The following is a 23,243-nucleotide window of genomic DNA, read 5'->3' on the forward strand; positions in this document are numbered from 1 at the left end:
GGTTGTACTTGTAGGAAATCTTTAACAGTCTGCATAGAACTTCTGCTTTGTTACCATAAAGGCAGTCCTGATTTAAGGGAGCATCCAGCAATTTAGTTTTAACACGATCTGGCAAAGATTGCTCAAGCCAAGCATGCCTTCTAAGCAAAGACCCAAACTACTTCTGCTTTGCCATACAGGCAGTCCTGATTTAAGGGAGCATCCAACAATTTAGCTTTAACACGATCTGACAAAGATTGCTCCTTAAGCCGAGCATGCCTTCATAGGTTGATACTAGGCCATCTGCCCTAGGGCATTTATAAGCCTAGCCAGAGTGCGTTTGGCTTTCGCCACCCTTTTAGATTAGCTGACTGTGCCTCTGTACAGTAGGTCACAGAAGATGGCCCTTTTAAGGTTAGTTTAGTTTACGGTGCCTCTGTCTAGTAGGGACACAGAAGAGATCCCAGGGATAAACCTACGATTTCCCATCCACTAGTCAAGATTTCTCTTGAGGGTCAATGAGGGGCTCTACCTAACATGGATTGGGATTTTGCTCCAGAGTGAGGAGAGCCTCTGGGATATGAATTTGTCCCTCCAGCATGTCCCATTTCTGTGCTGCGGTTTTAAGTCCCTAGTTTTAAGTGTAGCTCCAAGGGATTTGGATTTCCCGAGGTGGAGCATGTCCATTAATTCTGGGTTGGACAAGGCTTTATACATCAGGCACAGACCGCCTCAGAGGAGGTGATAAGCAACTGAGTAGAGCTGGAGTTTTAGTCCAACTGTGTAGGGCATGCGAGTCCCTTGATCCTCTTGGCGAAGTACTTTTGGGGTCTTTCCAGTTGCTGCAGGTGTCTGGTAAGGTACATCCCAAATGGGGCATTGTATTCAATTATGGGCCTGAGGAGTGATGAGTAGAGGGGCACAACGACCTCTCGATCTAGATGTGAACCCTTTTGTGATAAGGTGGGCTATATAGAAGGTCTTTCTAACCACTTTGGCAACATGATAGTCAAAGGAGAGATTGCTATCTACTTGGGTTCCCAAATCCCCAATTACTTCTTCCGTACTTAATGGATTACCACCTATGTGGTAATTTGTGGGCACTGTTTTTCCCAAAGGGGAGGACTATCCACTTTTTGCATTTAGCTTAAGGACATGGCTCTGGCACCAGTTATCAGTCTGAGACCCTTTTGGAGGATGCTGGTCAGTCGGTGAGTCGATTATGGCACCCAGTTAGCAGTCATTGTGAACTTGGTCAGCCATAGTCCTCCCGTGTTAGCCTGTACCTCAGAAATATATACCACATGAGAGGTCCCAGGACTGAGCCTTGTGGGTCACCACTTGTAACTGGTTTAGTCAGACACTGCACCTGCAATTCTGCCACGTGGGTTCTATCCATGAGCCAGTTTGCAACCCATCTTGTGACATAGGGGTTGATATTTAAGCTGGTGAGCTTATTGGGGTATTGTGTCGAAGGCTTTCGCTAGGTCCAGGTAGGCTGTGTGGACTACCTTCCCTTCATCTATGGCCTTGGTGACTGTTTCAAAGTCGACCAGGTTCAAGAGGCAAGATCGGCCCTTAAAGCCGAATTGGGTAGGATCCAGCGTTTGGAGGTTCCCAATGGGTTTCTGTTCAATGATACATTCCATAGCTTTGCAGACAAGGCTAGTCAGGCTTATAGGGCGATAGTTTCTGGGGTCCGTTGTGGCACCACCTTTGTGGAGTGGGACCACTGTTTCTGTACGCCATTCCTTGGGTACATATCCTGTAGTAAGGCAACACTGACTATGTGAGGGTATAATTCTTCTTGTTGCTAGTGTAAGACGCAGCCCGGGACACATTCCGGTCCCATATATACTGTTTTTTTGCTTTGGAGAGGGCAGCTCTCACCTGTGCATCTGTGATGTCAGGGAGACTACATTGCTGGGATAGACATTAGACATCTGCTCTTTTGGGGGGGGGGGGGGGGTCTGCCAGGATGTTGGCAATGTCTGTGGGTTGTTGATTTTTGTCATTTTGCACCAACTCAGAGCATATCTGGGAGTTGCCACCCAAGTTCCTGACCTTGTGATCATCTTTAAAATCTTGTGCAATTTCTTTCAAAGCTGGCCTTAGACGATTTTATGAGCACAGACCCAGTGACAGCAGCCCTGGGAAATGCCTCTAGTGAATAAAAACTGCAGTGCAAAGTACACTTTCCAACCTGTTCAGCAGAATTCAATAAATCCTGTAAATCCTTACTTTCACAGTCAGGAATCATTTTTTGTTTAAGCAATCCAATATGCTGCTAATACTTCAACAAATGAAACTGGCAGTTTAAGGTCCTAATGGCCAAGGTTGCAGAAGTGTATACTTTCTCACCCCATCTATCCAGCGCCCTGGAGACAGAGGGGGTAGGATTTTTTGGCAGTAGTAGCCTTGATGCTCAAGGGTCCCAGTGAAATAAATAGTCTCAGGATCCACAGTAGGATTTTTAAAAAGGAACTTTGGAGTCAGGTACCCTAATACCAGGCTTTCTGTGAGCAAGAGGTAGAGTCAGGGGCCAAGCTAGATTCAGAAAAGGCATTAATGTCTAGTACAGGAAGGATAGCTAAAGGCCTGTGCTGGGTCAGGAGTAAGAAATCCCCAAGAATCTTTTTAGAATCAGAGTAATCCTGGCTTTCCCAGCGAAAATGCTCCCCAAGAGTATGCAGGATTTCACCAAAAGAGAAATCCGCTGGGGGGGAATAGAGTCCTCTGAATCCGAATCCTCATAGGTAGATAAGGGTAAATCCTGGTCCTCAGAGGAAACCTTTCAGAATCCTGGTCAGAAGTATCATAAGCAAATTCAGTCCTAGGTCTGAGGGGGAAGGCTGGCATCCCCTGATTAAAGTAATAAGGTCTTCAGCCATTCTTCTGTTTTTTAGGCATAAAGGCCTGACCATGCAGTCTGGGCATCTAGGCACAGGCCGAGTTTTGGGCCTTGAAGATGGCGTTGGTTTAATATGCAAGTCAGTACGCCTGATTACACCCTCAGAAGCCGGTGCCTGCACAGTGGCTAACCCATCCAAGGTAGACATCCGCAGGCTTCGCAGTTGAAGCATCTCGTGACATACCAAACTACGAATGGGTCTCAGTAGAGGCCTGCGAATCTGAAGTACCAGGTATCAGGGGCTGCGAAAGCACCTCAGAGTACTGACGAAACGGCGACTGGTTTAAGAGAAGCGTCGTCAGCAGCTTTGGACCTAGGCAGCCTGTGTCCACCTTTGCATTTTTTGAAATGTCAGTAGTCTGATGGCTTACTGAAGACATATCAGGATAACTGAACAGGTAATCATTTAGAAACAAATATACAGACTGAGTTCATGGTTTAAATAAGGCACAAAATCGACAGCAAAGTACATAGTCAGGGCCTAGGCAAGGAATACAGTACAAATGAAAATCTGAGGTATTTGCTTTCCACAAGAAATGCAATTTACTTTTACTGACATCGGTTTAAAGAAAAAAAAAAAGTTTCCCCAGGGTACTTGGGTTTTAGTTGAAGACTTTGGTTCTGAAACTCAAACAAAAATTTCAGGAGTCGCCGACCGGCACTTGCAAACTGCTTCGGGCACCACACAGCAAGAAAGACTGATGTAATGTAGTCAACTGCATGTTTTATACTCCTGATGACCTGACGTCACGGAAGGAGACAGCAACTGACATAGGACCCAAGACTTTGTTAATCAGGCTGAATGAGGGCTACTGCAAGCAGATAACCCAAATGTGATGACTGCAATAGTGAAACACTAAGATCATCCTCCAACCTGGAGTGTTTTGAGGATGAATCGCAGACCAAACAGCTGCTAAAATGTGCTGAGTATTAACCTCTTTCAAGAAGATATGGGAAGCTGCAGTACCCTTTGTTCAACTGAGGTGTGGCCTTTTCCTGTAAAACACCGCTTAGTTTTGTTAAAAAAATTCAATGCAAACACTGGCTACTTTTTCTGCAAAGGAAAAGGGTTGATCTAATTTTCTTAGAAGTTTAAAGTAGCATTTCAATTGCTTAGGTAAATCAAAGAAATGCAAGAGTAATCTTCCTTTATTTTAGAAAATTAAAACTTTATATTCTTCCTGCAATTACTTTCAGCTAAAGAGGGGTTAGGGCAGTGTCGCCTGGTCTTTACAGAACTGCAAATATTGAAATGTTACATACTTCCATGATGATAGATTTGCAGTGGCAGTTTCATAACCACCTGCAGGACCAAAAATCAGGAGACATGTGATCAGCCAGACTCACTTTTCCAGTCAATCTTAGCCCCCTCCCCTTTAACCACAATGCACTGTTAGAGGGCCCAACTTCAGATACATGAAGCCCACAAGGACACAACAGAAAAGCAGACAAAAGTACAGTCTGAGCGCTCAGTGTCCAAGGGAACACGAAGCCCTGGAAGCAGGCAGTCCATGGAGAAGATGAAACACCATGACCCCAGAAGAGAGAGAACCTGGCCACATATGGCATCAAATATGATCCTGTTCCCCAAATGGGACAAAAATCTGTGTAGTTTCCCACATCAACCTCCAGCATACTTCACTGCAGCAGTGCTGCCTAGCATCTAGGCACCCAGGATGAAAGATGGCCAACCCCTGGGCCACTACTCCAAAGACACCAAAGTCAAATACATTAAATTAGGGTAGATGACAAGTAATCAAGCTGATAGCACCGAACACTAGCAGGCATCAGATCCAAAGACACCACTGCAAAAAGGTGTACTGGAGAAGGAACCACTAGGAGTGGGAGTGGTGTGAACCTCCCCTCTGAGCCAAATGGGTTTTCCCATGTGCATCTTGGCCTTCAAACAAGTGCACATTAACTTGACCAAGTCTGATTTCTTAACACTCCCAATGGATCTTACAAACCTAGTAGAAGCAGAAGACAGTGGCTTTCAGGGCCACTAAGGGGTAGTTTCTGCCTCATGGATCCTAAATGGAGAGGACCATACCCAGGTAGGGGAGGGATGTGGAAAAATTTTTATCTGGACGGACCACTTCAAAGGGGTAATGGAGCCAACCCGGCTTTCGTACCAAGAAACAGACTTTAAATATCCTGGAATGAAGATATAACCAGCTTCTCCACTGCACTATAAATGTAGGGATTGGTATACATATGGTACCAGGAATAGATCAATGCCTTGAACCGATGGAGGTGAAGACTTTGGAACCTTTGCCTCCAGTTCATCCAGGGTAGAAGCAAGGCAAACAAGCCTTTTTTGGTGCCTCTTCTCAGTCTTGTCTTTCTCTTTCCTAGCCGTTCTCCATTGGTTTGGAAGGATATGAAAGTACCACTGTAGAAAAAAGCAGGAGTAAACCAAGGCCCCAAAGGATGTACAAAGTTTAGTCTGTTATCCATGTGAGCCACAACTAGACAAATGCAGAAGCTGCATCTTGAGGGCAGCTGATGGCCAAACCTCAACCATTAAATTCTAAAGCTTTGTTCCAAGTTCAAAAAGTACAAAGTTCAAATACCAAAACATTGGCCATAAAGGAGTCAACACGTAAAGAAAACATCAGGATCAGTTCTCATGTGGTAACACTACACCACAGCTAACTATTCTCAAATCACTACAACTAAATATAAAAAGGTAGCAAAAGTATGCTGGAAGGAGAAGGAAAACAAACTAAGATGAGAAAGGAATTACTAAAGTTCCACTTACAGAAAAGCCAGGTGCTTTGGTGAAGGCCAGGGAAGTGGCAAACAAGAGCTGGAAAGACTCAGTCAAGCAAGGTATTATGGGACAGGATGTGGAGCTTTGAAGCTTAAGACAAGAGTGCTGGCCTCAAATCCAGTTGGTTCGGATAACACAGGATGAAGCATACGGCAAACATCAATCTGACCACATTGTAGTCCTGGATGCTGCATCTATATCAAACCCACATTTTGTAGCATCTTGACCCAACTGCAAAAAAGTATCTGGACTCTAAGCATTTTGCATTCTGGGTTTCAACCCGCTCTTCAAATGTTCACAAACAGCCGACATGCTCTGTACCTAAAGATGGATGAATGTAAACAGTCTTAGCAAGAATGATCTGGTGGCCTTCATACGTTGGAATGGAATGTTTTTGTACAATAGTGATTGAAGAAATGTTACATTAAGAGGTAAAGTGTGTCTGATGCCAGCTTGTTAAATATTCGGTCATGGAAAAAAACAGTCATGGAGTTTCACCAAGTTTACCATGGCCTTTTCAAAGTAAAACTAAACGGGCACTCCTGTTATTTTTGATGGATACAGGAGACATTCTTTACTACAGAATTTGTGATAGACGATCAAGCTTAAGGAGCAGCAACTTCCTTGAGAAATGTGCCAATACTGCAGTATTCTCAATTATGGAAATTCAGAGCTTAGTGCGTCCAAAGGTAAACAAGCATACCATGACCCAAGGCACTAAAAGCATTTAAGGGAAGAAATAAGGACAACTACCTTCAGCATTACACTGTTAGGGAGTTGAAGGACCATCACCTTTCCCTGTGTGCTAGTGGGGGCCTTTAGGATCCTAGATGGAAATGCCAGTCATACAATTGCAATAACTAAAGATTATAACTATACACCCAAGACAATTGATAACCACATTTATGATGAATATGCAAATACAACATGGAATCAATCTCTCTCTCTCTATCTCTATATATACATATACACACCATGACAGATCCTGTATTTTACAGAACACTTCCCAAGATATGCCAGAAATTATACTATGAACTCCAACAGCACCAAAATAATGAAGCACCAAGATGGAATTAATTGCTACGAACTGCTTACATGAACTGAAGAGTTATATGACAACAGCTAGCAAATCCAGATCTGACTTGTACAACTGCACTACATTTCAAGACTAGACTGCAAACTCTATATTAACTAGCATTCACCAGCCACATCACTCAAGACCTAAACTTCATACAGGACACATTTAGATCAAAACCTTTTCAGATTAAGTCACATTTTACAGTCCAGCAAAAATCAGATTTGTTGTAGCTTAAGAGCATGCAGGGAGGTCAACATCTTTAAGTGCAAGGAAAGATGCACTAACTTCAAATACTTGAACCAAAAGTCATATCCAATTGCTCTTACTGTTTTGAGTGAGCTAGATTTTAGTCAATGCTTCAAGATTCCACACAAACTTGGGTTAGACATCCAATTCTTCTACGTAGCATTTGTTTCAGCAGCTCAGAAGTGACCATTTTAAAGAAGCCAAAATGTTTACAGACTACAGAAAAAAAAGTGTCCATTACCACAAAACTGAAATCAAATCTCACCTGTCCATCCTTGCCCCAGCCTTCCTGTCTCTGCAAAATGAAGACATTTGTCAGCATCAAAAAAGTAGTAAAGTGCTACATTTAAATAAATTTAACTCTAAACCATCAGATTAAGTTTTAGATAATCTCTGCACTGAAACCGCTACCACATTTCACAATAAATGCTTTATTTGGGAGCAAACCGCAACTCCAACAAGGATCCAGACAGTGAAATGACCGGAGAACAGACTAAGTAACATGATTGAGATGACAAAGTAGCCAAAGTGTGCTCTTGATTTCTTTTGGTTTGGGGGATGGTGGAACCACACCTCACAGCAAGAGGTTCTCCAGTTAGACCCTCGGCTAGGGTGCCTTCTGTGCGTAGTCTGCATGTCCTCCCTGTGGTCACGTGGGCTTCCTCCGGGTGCTCCAGTTTCCGCCCACATCCCAAAGACATGTTGTAGGTGGATTGGACACCAAACTGGCCCTAGGTGTCCATGCGTGTGCCTTCTGTGGAAGGTTGAGTGCCAGGCTGGAAACTCGACACCGTAAAACTCCACTGCCAATCATGAGCAGACATGCGAGCCGCTGTGGCGACCCCTAACCAGGAAAAGCCAAAAGAAGGTGATGATGGAACCAATGTTACAGCACCATTCTCCTGGGACTGTGGAAAGTAAAGGAAAAGTACAGTTTTGTACCTACCATAAATGTAGATGTCCGATAGACATGCAACTGCAGTCATAACATGTGGGTTGCCCTGCATCAGGCAGCCCTCGGTAGGCCGGATTCCAAAGTCTGGGTCCGACGTCGGCTGATGTCGCATTTCTCTCAGAGCGGCTGGAGTACATAAGCATCAGCAGACGCCATCTTCTTCAGTGTTTCTTGCCCCAGATGCCAGGTGCCCTCAAAGGAAGGCTGTAATCAAATTGGAAGACAAAAACAGGATTCCAGAGAAATAAATGAGCAATAAAACAAATACACCATAACAGATATCCCCAGCTAAGAGAAACAGGGATAGGAGTGGATCCTAGGCATAGAGGGGTATGGAGGGAGGGAAAATCCAACTGCAGTTGCATGTCTATCGGACATCTACATTTATGGTAGGTACAAAACTGTACTATGTCCTTCAAGAATGCAACTGCAGTCATAACATGTGGGTAGAATACCACAGCTTAGCTGGGGGAGGAGGTATGCTCTAGGAAAAAGATGGTGTGGCAATCAAACCCTGCAGGACTGCCGAAGCAAAGCCTGCTCTGGATCTGGAGTATAGAGGGAGATTGTAGTGTTTGGAGAATGTATGCATGGAGCTCCATGTAGCAGCTTCTAGAATGTCCTTAATAGGCACACCTCTTAAAAATGCTGTAGAGGTGGCTGTAGCTCTTGTGAAATGTGGTCTGACATTGGCTGGAACAGTCTTTCCATGAAAGGAACAAAATCTGATGCAATGTCCAATCCATTTTGAAATTGTCTGTTTTGAAATTGCTTTTCCTTGAACTGCAGGGGCGTAAGCTACAAAAAGTTGTTCAGACTTCCTACTGGCCTTGGTTCTGTCCAGGTAGTATCAAAGTTGTCTGTGAATGTCAAAGGTATGCAACAGTCTTTCCCCCTTATTCTCAGGATTGGGGGAAGAAAGCAGGCAAATGAATAGCTTGATTTAAAGAAACCCTAGATACCACCTTTGGCATAAAAGTAGGGTTGGTCCTTAATGAAACCCTGTCTCTGAAAAATTATGAACGGTGGTATTTCCATTAGGGCCTGTAGTTCCGAAACCCTTCTTGCTGAGGTAATTGCCAACAGGAAAGCTGTCTTCCATGAGAGAAATTGCAAGTAAACTGAAGCTGCTGGCTCAAAAGGAGGTAGTCAATTTTTCTAGGACAAAATTGAAGTCCCAGGCTGGCACTGGGGCCTTTCTTGGTGGCTTGATGTTCTTGATTCCCCTGAGGAATTGCCTTAGCAAAGGGTGTGAAAAGACAGGAGTCCCACCAGTGTTATATCTAGCTGAAATAGCTGATGCATGTATCTTTATGGAAGAATATGAGAGGCCGTTCTTTAGCATATCCGCCAAATATTCCAAGATGAGTGGAATGTTCAACAATGATGCATCATGCCCCTTGCTGGTATTCCAATTGCTGAATCTCTTCCATTTTGCTAAGTAAACCTTTCTGGTGGATGGTCTTCGAGCCTCTGTTAGTATCCGCTGAACTTCCTTGGAGAGAGATAGGTTGAGGTTATTTATGGGATCTCCCAGGCTGTTAGCTGCAGTGTCTGAAGGTTTGGATGCACTGTTTTGAGATTGTGTTGAGTCAAAAGTAGAGTCCATTGGGGAAGGGCCCACCTCCTGGTGTGACGTATGCTCCGTAGTAGTGGGTACCAGTGTTGTCTTGGCCAGTCCGGAGTTATTATGATTCCCTTGGGTCTCTCTGCTTTGATCTTTAGTAGTACTGAGGTCATCAGTGGCAGAGGTGGGAATGCATAGATTGTTAGGAAGTTCCAGTTGAATGATAGAGCATCTATTTTCCAAGCTTTTGGATGGTATGTCCTTGTGCAGAATTTTTGTAGATGATGGTTGAGGTGAGGCAAATAGGTCTACTTCTGGCCTGCCCCATGTCGAAGTGAGTTGTGTGAAGATCTTCGGATGTAACCTCCACTCGTGTGGATCTGTGAAATTCCTGCTTAGGCTGTCCGCCAGCACATTGTCTTTGCCTGGAACAAACTGGGATTGTAACTGGATGTTTAGGCTCAGTGATTTTTCCCAAAGATGCATTGTCAGTCTGCAAAGGGGGTAAGAGTGGGTGCCCCCTTGCTTGTTTATATACCACATCACAGTGGTGTTCTGTCCTTATCAGTAAATGGCCTTGTTGAAGTTGGTGTTGAAAGGCCTTGATGGCATGCATTACTGCCAGCATTTCCTTTTGATTTATATGCAGATGTTTCCTTTTGAGACCATTGTCCTTGTATACACCTGCCTTCCATGTGCGCCCCCCCATCCAAGGTCTGAGGCGTCTGTGGTCATGGTCTGTGTTATCTGTGGTTTTTTGAATTACATACCTGTGTTGGCCTAGCTCACCGAGGCCCACCATAGGAATTCCTTTTGTAGGCATGGAATGAGCGGTATGGTCGTCTCCAAGTTGTTGCTGTGCTGAGACCAAATGCTTTTTAGGTACCATTGAAGCTTTCTCATGTGTAGTCTTGCTAATGGAACCAGGAGAATGCAGGATGCCATGTAACCCAGGGCCTGTAGGAATCTCCTTGCAGTCATCTGGGTGAGTTTTGCTAAACCTTTGAAGTAATGAGTCAACTTCTCTTTCTTGTCTTCTGTCAGGTAAGCCATTTGAGAGGCTGTGTCTAATTTAGCTCCTAAGAAGATTTGCTGGGATGGCTGCAGTCTTGACTTTTGGAAGTTGACTGTGTATCCCAGAGCTTGAAGTAATCGTATGACATAGTCCAAGTTTTTTGTCAACATCAATTTGTCGTCCGCTTGTATGAGGCAGTCGTCCAGGTACGGGTAAATTTGTATCCCCTGGAGCCTGCAATGAGCAATTACTGAAGCCAGGCATTTTGTGAATACTCTGGGCGCAGTAGATAAGCCAAATGGCAATGCTGAGAATTGATAATGCTCTGGCCCTGCAAGAAATCTGAGGTATCTTCTGCAGCTGTGTCTGATAGGGACATGCAGGTATGCCTCCTTGAGGTCCAGAGGCATCAGCCAAGACCCCTTGCCCAGCATGGGAAGGAGTTGCTGTAGAGTCAGCATTTTGAACTTTGGTACTATGAGAAAGGTGTTTAATGCGGACAAATCCAGTATTGGTCTCCATTGAGATTCTTTTCTTGGAACAAAAACCCCTGGCCTTGTTCTTGTTGTGGAACTCTTTCTATTGCTTTCATCAGAGTCAGCAGAGAGATTTGCTTAATAGCCTCTGCCCTCTGGTTTTGTGGTAGGTTTGGCATGCCTTGTTTTCTTGGCAAGGTATGAAAATGGAACCTGTAGCCTCGGTCTATAATGTCCAAAATCCATTTGTCCTTTGTCAGTCTGTGCCAATTTTCTGCATACAGAGATAATTTCCCGCCCAAGGGAGCTTTTATTAGTTCCCTGGTAGGCGGAAGTAGAGGAAAGTCATTGAGATTGTGGCTGTGGGGCAGGTGAAACCCCTGCGTCACTTCTTTGGTTTCCTGGCTGCCATTGTCGTCCCCTGTAAGGACCTCTATATTGGCCTCTTCCTCGGCCACGTCTGTTTTTACCCCTTTGAAACTTTTCTGGATTAGGAAAGGACCAGTTTTTTGAAGGCCAATTCCTACTGAATCTGGGGGGTTGAACCTGGAGGAAATCTTTCACCGTCTGAACTGATTTTGCTTTTTCCTCGATGGTCTATAACACATCCTTAGCATTAGCATCGAAAAGCTTGTTCTTTTCCAAAGGTGCATCGAGAAGTTTTGCCTTTACATGATCTGGTAGAGGTTGATCTTTTAACCATGTATGTCTACGAATGACTGCCCCTGTCATAGCTGCCCTACATGAAGCTTCCAGTGCATCATATCCACACTGCAGGAAGTGATTGCTTACTTGCTGAGTGTTATGCACTGCTTCCTGCAAAGCCTTCCTGTCTAAAGGATCAGGAGTGGCCAATGTTTTTTGTAAATCTTCTAACAGGAAATCCTGATATTGTAACATATGAAAGGCAATTCAAAGCTCTCAGATAAGGTAGTGGATGTGTAAAACTTTTTGCCCCATCTCTCTAATGACCTAGCTTCCCTGTTGGAGGGCAATGGATTTTTAGAGGTGGAAGCTGAAACTCCTTTAGGCCCCTGAGAAATAGTTTCCAAATCAGCAGTATGGGCCCTGAATAAATGGGAAGGAGTTCCTGGGACCCTGTAATACCAGTCTGGCTTGGCTGGAGCAGGAGGAAGAGCGTCAGGGGTAACACTAGAGTCAGAATATAAATCATCCAAAACATCAAGTACAGGAGGAATAGCTAAGGGCCTGTGCTGGGGCTTCTAAAGGAAAGTCCGAAGGCGTTTTCTGGAATCAGAATATTCCTGGCCTTGCCACTTGAAATGTTCCCTCATGGTATGCAGAACTTCCCCAAAAGAAATATCCTCAGGCGGGGAGGCAGAGGGGATGGAATCCTCTGCATCCGAGTCCTCATAGGTCTGGAAGAGCTCTTTCTGGCTATCAGAGTGGACAGAGCCCTCAGTCTTCATCTGACGGAATAGGGTCAGAGGGTTCAACCCGGGGCCTTTTATCAGAAGGAGGCTGGGATCCTCTATCAGGATGGTCCTGTGAACCTCTAATCATAGAAATTAAATCAGCAGCCATAGACATAATTTGCGTGTCTGGAGTAGGCTGAGGAAAGGTTTTAGTAGTAAGATGCTTTGTTTTGCTGGCTGCCTTAGCCCTGGTGTAGGTCTTAATAGACATGGCCATAGGAGGCCTGGCAGCTCCACGTGCACGAGTGAACTTGTCTACAGCAATGGTCTATGGCATTTCCTCTGTTTCGGTATCCGGAGGAAAATCAATAACTGGCGTTGGGAGTGATATCCAGAATCGGAGTCGGTAATGCGGTGTCTTTGGTTCGGAGAGGTGGAGAGACAGTCTGAGGGAACCGGAGCACCCGCGATAGGTTTTGGCGTGGAGTCTGTGGTAGATGCGGGCCAAGGATGTCGGTCCCGGTCTTTTCGTTTCTTGGGAGTTTGCAATGTCGGAAGATCCGACGGCATTGTGTAAGCAAATTTTTCGCCGAAAAAATCTTCAGCGAACTCCGCTTGGCACCTGAGTGCGCTTGTTGAAGCGAGCACAGGCTACACAGGCAGAGACGTCGTGGTCTGGGCCAAGGCAAGGAAGACAGTAAGAGTGGAAATCCTTAGGAGGTATTTGTTTACCACAAGAAAGACAATTGTTAACTTTTTCAGTAATTTCTGACATCGGCTGAGGCAAGAAAAGGTCCCCAACGGGGTACTTAGCTTTTTTGATGACTTCGGAATCAAAGAATACAGGAGCTGACCGACCGGCACTTGCGAACTGCTTCTGCTTCGGGCACCACACGGCAAGAAAGACGGAAGAAGATGGCGTCGGCTGATGCTTATGTACTCCAGCCGCTCTGACGGAGAGAAATGCAACATCAGCCCCAGACTTTGGAATCCAGCCGACCGAGGGCTGCCTGAGGCAGGACAACCCACATGTTATGACTGCAGTTGCATTCTTGAAGGACATCTGGTATATGAACAAAAGCTCCGAGCAGTAACAAAGGTATGCAAACCATTGTCTCTGCCACAATTCACTCCCTACACTGGCAGCATTACCTGAGGGGAGCAGCAATAATTAACTCTAGTGATAAACATTCCCCTTCCCCCACATCTTGCCACCCTGGGCCATTAAACAACAAAACTACAAATACCACAGAACCAATAGTGGGTAATCTCAATCGGGGGTTCAGAAAATATCTACATTTATGTTAAGAATCCAACAGAATTCGCTATACAAGTTGTGTAAAATCTTACCATAACTTCAGATTCCTCCTCTGTTGCAGTATTCTTCCCATGAGGGAGACAGATACAAAGCAACCCGGCCAGTCTACAAATATCTTTAGTGCATACGGTACATGGCATGTCACACGTAGTCTTATAAGCTGTAGGTTATAAAAGTGACATATGCAGGCACCACCCTCAAAACTGAGTGCACCAGGGAGTACTGCTGAAAAGTAGGAAGTAGCATTGATATACAAAAATCAAATGCAGGGTGGGATAGAATACTGCAACGAGAAAACATCTAACTTTATGGGAAGACACATGTCCTGGAGAGTACAAAAGCACACAAGGAGAGGGAGGAAGGGGCAGAGCAGCTCTCCAGAAAACCATGGAGAAATACTCTAGCAAACCCTGCCCTGGACGTAGAAATGTTGTCCAATTTGTAATGTTTGGTGAAAGTATAAACTGAAGACCAAGAAGCAGCCTTCAAAATGGAGCTGGGTGTCACATCCTTTGAAAAAAGGTGCAGGCAGCAGCCGTGGATCTGACTGAATGAAACCTCACTGCAGAGGAGAGGCTCTTTCCATGGTGTTTATAACAGCATGGCTTTAGAGATCCAAGGAGATAGTTTGCTTGGAGACTGGGAGCTCTAGGGTGGAAGGACACAGTTGTGTACACTTACCATAAATGTAGATGTTAGAGTGTATTCACTGTTGCAGTCATCACCTGTGGGTTTACCCCTGCAGTGGTAGCCCTCTGCCATCCCAAATACCAGAGTATTTTTTCTGCATCGATTGCCATCGCCTGTAGTCTGACGTCAGGTTGTCAGTGCTATAAAGCAAAGCAGCAGACTTCATTACATCAGTTTGGGGAAGATACTATATAGGGGATGGAGGGAGGGAAACTAGGACTGCAACAGTGAATACATTCCAACATCTACATTTATGGTAAGTGTACACAAAGTACAGTTGTGTACACTTACCATAAATGTAGATGTTGGGAGTATTCACCGTCGCAGTCAGCACATTTGGGACATCTGCTTGCAGTAACTTTTCTATTTCTCTGCTAAATACCATATTTGCCCTGTTTTGCACGCTGGGCAGCACTGGTTAGCTAGAGTAAAACTATTCAACTCCACAAAGTCTCCTTCAATTTTTCCCTTGGAACTAGACAAACTTTCAACTTAAGCACTCAATCCATTCAGGTTTCAGCCTGGCACTTGCTCAAAGAGTACAGTTGTGTACACTCATCAAAATTTAGATGTTAACATGTATTCACCGTTGCAGTCATTACATTTGGGTTCTCCTGTTGGCAGATTTTCCTCAGTCGGCCTGAATTTCAAAGTCTTGGGTCCTGCGTCGGCTGCTGTCACCTCCTCCCTGACGTCAGGTAGTCAGGGGTATAAAATACACAAGAGACATCTGGGGCAAGAAAAACTGAAGAAAATGGCAGGTGCCCCCAAAAGGGTAGGCTAAAAATATGCAAATAAAACATATGCACCAAAATAAGCTTAACCTTCATCTATAAGCAAACAGACCTAGGTTGTATAGAATAGAAAAGTAAAGATAAGTTCATAGGTTCATACTAGGCTATCTGCCCGAGGGCATTTACAAGCCTAGCCCATCGTTTTGTGGCTTACGCCACCCCTTTAGTATGGGGAACTATACCCATTATTTTGCTGTGCCTCTGTCGAGCAGTGACACTGAGGTAATCCCTCAGTCGAGCAGTGACACTAAGGTAATCCCTGGGGTATATCTGCGATCTCCCATCCATTGGTCAAGATTTCTCTTGAACAAGGCCAGCGAGGTGCTCTGCCTCACATGTACCAGGATTTTGTTCCACAGCATAGGGAGTCTTTGGGTGATGAATCTATCCCTCAAGCACATCCTATTAATAGCCGTGTCGAGGTTTAAGTCTCCCGCCCTTGCGGCTCTGATGGATCTAGATTTTTTGAGGTGAAGCATATTCATCAAATCTGGGTTTGACATGGCCTTGTATGTTAGGCAAAGGTCACCTCTGAGCAAGCGGTAAGCGACTGAATAGAGCTGGAGTTCTTTCAGTCGGGCAGCATAGGACAGATTTTTGAGACCCTTTATCCTTTTGGTGAGGAACTTTTGTGGCCTCTCCAGCTGCTGCAAGTGTCGGGTCAGATACATCCCGAATGGGGCATTGTACTCAATCATTGGTCTGATGAGTGATGAGTAAAGGGAGACTATGACCTCCCTTGATCTAGATGAGAATCCCTTCATAAGGTGGGTAATGTAGGTGGTCTTCCTAACTACTTTAGCTACATGGGTGTCGAATGACAGACTACTATCAACCTGGGTCCCCAGGTCCCTGAAAACTTCTGTGCTCAGTGGATTGCCACCTATTTGGTAGCTAGGGGTAACCTTGTTTTTCCCAAAGGGTATGACTATGCATTTTTTGGCATTTAACTTCAGGCCGTGGCTCTGGCACCAGTTATCCGTTTCTGTGAGACCCTTCTGAAGGATATCCGTGTCAGATGTGTTTTCTACTATGGCGCCCAGTTTGCAGTCATCTGCAAACTTTGTCAGCCATAACCCTCCTGTGTTTGCTTGTACTTCGGAAAAGTAGATGCCAAACAAGAGTGGGCCCAGGACTGAGCCCTGTGGGACACCACTTGTGACAGGCTTTGAGTCTGACATGGCGCCAGCAACTCTGACCCTGTGGGTTCTGTCACTCAGCCAGTTTGCAACCCATCTTGTGATGTATGGGTTAACATTTAAGCTGATGAGTTTTTCAATGATACCCGAGTGGGGTATTGTATCAGCCAGATCGAGGTAGGCTGTATGGACTGCCTTTCCCTCGTCAATGGCTTTGGTGACTGTTTCGAAGAAGTCAACCAAGTTTAAAAGGCATGATCTGCCTTTGACAAAGCCAAACTGGGTTGGATCCAAAGTCTGCAAATTCCCTATGTCTTTATTTATGAGGTCCACTATGATCCTCTCCATGGCTTTGCAGATAAGGCTTGTCAAGCTAATGGGCCGGTAATTTCCAGGGTCGGTGGAGGCACCGCCTTTGTGAAGTGGGACCACAGTTGCAATGCGCCACTCCCTGGGTACGTATCCAGAGGTAAGACTTTGATTAAACAGCTGTCCTAGCTGTGGGTTTAATTCCTCATTGAGTTCGTGGAGCACACAGCCGGGGACACCATCAGGTCCCATGGATGCTGTGTTTTTGCTTTGGAGAGCAGTTCTCACTTGGGCTGGAGATGTTTGGGGGCTGCAATCGCTTGGTATAGATATCTCTCCTTTTGGGGAGTTTGCACTGAACCTGTCAGCCAGTATGTTGGCAATGTCTGTAGGATCAGTAATCTTCACATCATTTTGAACTAGTTCTGAGCATATCTGGTAGTTTCCTCCTAGGTTTCTAACATAGCTAAAGAAGGCCTTATGATTGTCTTGAGTCTTTAGCTATTTTTCTCTCGAAATTTGCTTTGGATGATTTTATGAGAGCTCTTAGTTTTTTACTTAGTGATCAAGGGTGTCTTACCTTTTAAGGATTTTGCTCTATCTTGTAGTAGCTTCCTCCTTTTATTGTAGAGTTTGTTTATGGCTGGGGTCCACCAGACTGGACGCTTGCCTTTGGTACTAAGAGTCTTTGTTTTGTTTGGGATTGCCTTATCCATGCAGTCCTGCAGGTGCTGGTAGAAGGTATTTGTAAGTGATTCAGCGGCTTGAGTACTGTTTTCCGCCGGCTCGGGGGCCTTAAAGGAGACCACACTAATCTTTAGAAGTGTGAAGTCGGCTTTTGAGAAGTTCTTTACTGTGGTCTTTTTTATTTCAGGTGGGGGTGGGATGAGGACCTCCAGCGAGATTAGTTTGTGATCTCATCTCACCAGTGAGGGGTATACTTCCGGTGTTGGACATTGTGCTCCCATGTTCGTGATGATGAGATCAAGTATGTTATCTCCTCTTGTGGGGATGGTGACTAGTTGTTCCATGGCATTTGTGTTTATGAATTCCAGGAACTTTTGGGCTAGGGTGTTTGGGCTTGAGTAGTGTTCCCAGTCTATATTAGGGTAATTGAAGTCACCTAGTATGATGGTGTTTGGTGATACATTTATCCCTCTAGTGTTTTCAGGAAGGCCATGTGAGGTTCCTGAGTTTGTGAGGGTGGCCTGTAACATGCTACAATTTGCAGAGCAGTCTTGCCTATGGTTAATTGCACCTGGATGGTCTCCGTTGCATCGTGTGTTGCCACCAGTCTTGAGGTGTGGGTGTCCTTGATGAATATGGATACCCTCCTTTCTTGGTATTGTCCAGATTTTGGGGCCGGAACACATGATATGAGGTAAAACCTGATAGCGCTGGGGTGCTCTCAGGAGCCTTGAACCAGGTTTCTGTCACAGCACAGACATCGATGTTCTCCATACTGAGAAGGGCCTCGAGTGCGTGCATTTTGAGATTTAGACTTCTGGCATTGAGCAGCATTACCCTTAGTTTTTTTCCTTTTTTGTGTTCTAGGGTGGTAGGTTTAGAATTTGAGCCTTGCCTAAAAAAGGCACTATGGGGGTGGCAAGAGCCTTTGCCAATATCCGGAATCCCAGGGGTGACAGGTGCAAGCCGTCCCTTGCGAAGCAGCGTGGCTTGTCCAGCATGTCATCCCAGGCAGACAGATACTGGATCCCCTTTGAATGACACCAGTGTTTAAGCCAATTGTTAAAGCTGATCATCTTATCTCTTGGTGAAGGTAGGATACTGCTCAGGGTCAGGGTCATACCTGCCTGGGCTACATAATCAGAGAGCTCCTCAATGTCTCTTTTCATGTAGTCCAAGGAGGTACATCTCAGGTCGTTTACACCAGCGTGGACAATGACCGAGTCATATTTGTACTTGCTGTTGAGAGACCTGAGTGCTTGCGTTATGTGGCGGATTGTAGCGCCCGACAGGCAGCTTACTGTGACCTTCTCCTTACTCAGTCTGGTGAGCGGGACGTCAGTGTGTCTGACTATGGAGTCACCAATGACTAGTGTGTCTGGCATTGTGTTTGGCCTTAAGGGCTGTGACTGTTTGACACTCTGAGAGGTCTATGTGTTGCAGGTGTTGTGTTCTGAGGTGGTGGTTGTTTGGGTGTCTGCTTTGGTGGCCTCTGCTGTTTTGGTAGATTTTTGATCAGAGCCTCCGAGTACGTCTTTGTGTGTTTATGTGTATGATTTGAGGTTGTAATGGTGCTGTGTGAGACTGGGTCTATAGTGTGTGTGGTAACCTTCTCCTCCTGACTGGTCTTGCCAGTCCTGTGTTGAGAGAGCTCAGCCTCCAGTTTGGCCGTATAGTTGCATCTCGCATGTATTTGTGTTTTGTGGGAGGAGGAGAGGGTTGTCTGTGTACATGAGGCAATTGTAACATTGCCTCAGTATTCCCAGGTTCACCAGCTGAGCAGGAAAGGATACTAGCAACTGATCCCTCGACATGCTAGAAAGATAGACAAAAACTTTAAAAAAGATTCAGGGGGACGTGGGTGACCGAGAAATGGGGGGTTACCTTTTTGGGGTACTATCTATGACAAGAGTGCCGTATCAAGGTAAGTACTGTAGGTGCAGGTGCTAGGTTTAACAGATAGAGAATAGTCTACTTGGAGTCAAGTGGAGATTATCTTTTTAGTTATAGGATACGCTGATTAGATCAGTAGTATAGTTAGAGGAAGGTAGTTTTAAGGGAAAATTTGAAGAGTGGACTTTAGGTAGCCTGAATAGTTTAAACCTGCCTAACCGGCACTGCCCTAGTGTGCAACAGTGGCAGCTCCGCGCTAACGCGCGTTTACCGTGTTTTATACCAGGGGGCTGGAAAAAGCTAGAAACTGGCCCAAAACGACCAATAAACTACTAGTTACTGGCTGAAACCTCACAAAACTGGACAAAAGGCAGCTCAATGCTTCCCACTCCCACTGGTAAGCAAGGTAACTTCCTCTACCCCAAATAAGGCAAGGAAACAGTACACAGGAACTACAACCAAAGCCCAGGAATCAGCAACTCTGAAACTGGACTAAACTAGTAAAGCAGGAAAAACAAGAGATATTTTTTCTTTTTTTTTTTTCACAAAACAGGCAGAAACAGGTACAGCAAACACTTATAAATGCTATGAATCAGCTACTACAGCTTACACAGAAGAATTTGCTACAAATACAGTCAAATAGTAACAAACAAGGATTCCAAGTGCAATATTAAGTTAAATGCAGTAAAAACAGCTTCAATGTAACAGAAAGGCAGGCGAAATACAGTCGCTAGGTATTCAGATGTGTAAGTTCCAGCAAAAGTAAGAGGGATGGCAGGTGGGTACCCTGGACTGCAACAGTGAATACACTAACATCTATATTAATGTTAAACGTACACAACTGTACTATGTTCTTCGGGTTCCACTGCTGCAGTCATTACATTTGGGTCGAGTCCCAAAGCTATGGTTGGGGGGCTGGAGCTAAACTGCATTAGGAGCGGCTATGAGGCCCTGCAGAACAGAACTGCAGTGGCAAAGCCTGCCCTGGATTTAGAGTAAAGAAGCAGATTGTAATGTTTTGTAAAGGTATGCACTGAACACCAAATAGCCTCTAAAATGTCTTTGGTTGGTACTCTTCTGAGAAAGGCTGCAGCTCTGGCTGAATGTGGCCTAATGCCCTTAGGCACTGGTTTGCGATGCTGTGAGTAGCAGAAAAAATGCAGTGACCTATCCACTTTGAAAAAGTCTACTTGGAGACTGCCTTTCCTTGTGATGCTGTGGCATATGCCACTAGTAATTGTTCTGAAAACTAGTTTTGTCCAGGTAGAATCTAAGTCGTCTGTGTACGTTCAAAGAATGCAGAATCCCCCCCGTTCTGTGGATTTGGATAAAAAGTTGGATAAAAAGTTGGCAAATGAATAGTAATGAAGGGCTACACTGGATACCAGCTTAGGCATAAATGTAGGGATTGTTCTCAGAGACCCTGTCTGGATAAAAAAATAAGGGTTCCACTGCCATGAGAGCCTGTAGCTCTGAAATTCATCTTGCAGAAGTTATTGCTAGGAACAGAGCTGTTTTCCTAGATAAGAATTTTAAATCTGCAGTAGCAGCTGGCTCAAAAGGAGGCAAGGTGAGTTTTTCCAAGACAATTTAGGTCCCATACAGGTATTGGCATTCTCTTTGGGGGCATTAAGTTTTTGGCTCCTCTGAGGTACTGCCTTAATAAAAAGAAAAGTGGTGGCTCTGTATTGTAATGAGCCAAAATGGCAGAGGCATGGATTTTTATTGATGAAAAAGATAGGCCTTTGTCCAGGATGCAAGTATTGCAAAATCTGAGGAATATTCGGGACAGTTGTATCAGCTCCTTGAGCATGGTTCCAAGCACAAAATCTCTTCCATTGTCCAGCATAGGATTTTCTAGTACTAGGCCATTGTCCAGCATAGGATTTTCTAGTACTAGGCCTTCTGGCTTCTAAAGTGACATCACAGCTTTACTAAGAGGTGTAGTTTGTATGGCTACATTATCTGCCATGCTGCTAGGTTTAGAGTCCTGAGTTGGCTGTGCAGAATTTGAATGTTTTGCTAAAACAGTAGATGAGGTATTTGAGGTAAGGTCCAGGCTGGGCATTGGGACAAGTTCCTTGAGCCCCGATACCAATACTGGCGTGGCCAATCTGGGGAAAACCGAATTATTTTTGGTTTCTCCTGTCTGACCTTTAGGAGTACTTTGGGGGGGAAAGGCATATACTGATAGGTTTGTCCAGCTGAAAGATGAGGCGTCCACATTCCAAGTTTGTCCAGCTGAAAGATAAGGTGTCCACATTCCAAGCTTGTCTGTGATAAGTCCTTGCGCAGAATCTTAGTCGATAGTTGTGAGGGGAGGCAAATAGATCTATGTCCAGTCATCCCCATTTCTTTATCATGCTGAAGGACTTGTGGATCCAGGTGCTACTCGTGGGGATCCAGAGGTTTCTGCTTAGTTCGTCTGCTGGAGTATTTTCCTTTCCTGGCAGGAATTGTGCCTGCAGATGAACTTAGTAAAGTCAATGCTGTGTCCCATAAAGCCATGGCTAGTCTGCAAAGGGGGTAGAAATGCATGCCCCCTTGCTTGTTTATGTACCGTGGTGTTGTCAGTCTTCATCAGTAGTTGCCCCGGATGAAGTAGGTCCTTGAAGACTGTCAGGGCTTTTTGAACAGCTAGCATCTCTTTTTGATGGATATGTAGATGCTGCTGGTTTGTGGACCAGGTTCCCTGAATGCCTTCCTGCAGTGTGTGCCCCCCAGGCATAATCCGATGCATCCCTAGTTAGGCTCTGCCTGGCTGGGGGTAGTGAGAATGGCTGTCCCTTGTTTTGGTGACAAGCCTTTGCTCACCATCAAAACTCCTGCTGCAGGCAGAGGACGAGTGTAATCAGTTTCCAGTGTAATCAGTTTGCAGGCTGTGGCAATGTGTCCAGACCTTTTAGGTACCACTGAATTTTCCTCATATGCAGTCTTTCATATGGTATTAGTAAGATGCAGGATGACATTAAGCCCAAAGCCTGCAGAAATGTTCTTGCAGATAACTGGGCCTTTGTTGCCATTTCCTTGAAACAGGTAGTCAAGTTGCCTTTGTCTGGATTGAGATAAGCCATCTGGGCAGTTTTATTTAAGCTTGCACCCAGGAATATTCTCTTGAGGGTACTAGTTTTGATTGCTTTTTGTTGACCGTGTACCCTAGGCATGTTCTTTTCACAAACGTCAGATGCTGTAGTAGAATGCCCTTGTTCTCTGCTTGTATGAGGCAGTCATCCAAGTAAGGATATATTTGTATTCCTCTGTCTGCAGTAAGCAATTACTGGTGCCAGGCACTTTGTGAAGACCCTGGGTGCACTAGATAAGCCAAAGGGCAGTGCAGAGAATTGGTAATGCTTTGAGCCAGCCTTGAATCTGAGGCATCTTCCGCATGATTGTCCGATTGGGACATGCCTCAAGTGACGAGCCAAGCCTTGCTGCCCAGCATGGGCAGAAGCTGCTGCAAGGTCAACATCTTGACTTTTGGTATATCCAGGAAAGCGTTTAGAATAGTTAAGTCCAGTACTGGTCTCCATGCTTTGTCCTTTCAGGATACGAAGAACAGTCTTTAGTACAATTCTTGTCCCTGCTCTTGTTGTGGCACTTGTTGAATAGCTCTCATGTCCATGAGAGCTACGACTTGTTTTTGAGCCTCTGCCCAGTGATTTTTTGGCAGGTCTGGCCAACCGTTTGTCCTTGGCAGGGTATGGAAATGAAGCTTGTAGCCTTGTGACACTGTCTAGGACCCATTTGTCCTGGGTTATGTGCCAATTTTGAGGAAGTGCCAGTTTTCCACCCAAGGGTGCTGCCAGAAGATAAGTGCTTAGTGCAGGCAGGGGGAAGTCTTTGGGACAGTTTCCTATATGGTTGTCTTCTCCCCTTTGGAGGTAGAAGCACCCCACTGCTTAGACCTGAAGGAACCTTGCAGCTGTGATCTGCCTCTAGTGTGTTTCCAGTCTGACCTCAGAGGGGCAGATCCAAAGGACCAATTCTTTGTAGGCCAGTGTCTGCTAAATCTAGGTGGTTGTACCTGTAAGAAAACC

The 23,243-nt window shown here is 45.1% G+C and overlaps 2 protein-coding genes across 8 annotated transcripts in view; both read right to left on the reverse strand.

Annotated features, from left to right (window-relative positions):
* Positions 1 to 23,243, reverse strand: part of LOC122789416 — a 1,105,687-nt gene that overhangs the window by 510,675 nt on the left and 571,769 nt on the right. The window lies entirely within an intron of this gene.
* The window catches only part of NONO (non-POU domain containing octamer binding), a 677,532-nt gene that overhangs the window by 198,635 nt on the left and 455,654 nt on the right, over positions 1 to 23,243 (reverse strand). For 4 of the 6 annotated variants that reach the window (XM_044056846.1, XM_044056852.1, XM_044056849.1 and 1 more), the window contains one exon: positions 7,253 to 7,282. The exons of the other annotated variants lie outside the window; for them this stretch is intronic. In XM_044056846.1, the coding sequence (XP_043912781.1) occupies positions 7,253 to 7,282 (30 nt within the window). The remainder of the gene's footprint in view (positions 1 to 7,252; positions 7,283 to 23,243) is intronic. 6 annotated transcript variants of the gene reach the window in all.

The sequence above is a fragment of the Protopterus annectens genome, chromosome 14.part0 (genome assembly GCF_019279795.1).
Source record: "Protopterus annectens isolate FY-2018-M chromosome 14.part0, PAN1.0, whole genome shotgun sequence".
NCBI classification, from domain to species: domain Eukaryota; kingdom Metazoa; phylum Chordata; order Ceratodontiformes; family Protopteridae; genus Protopterus; species Protopterus annectens.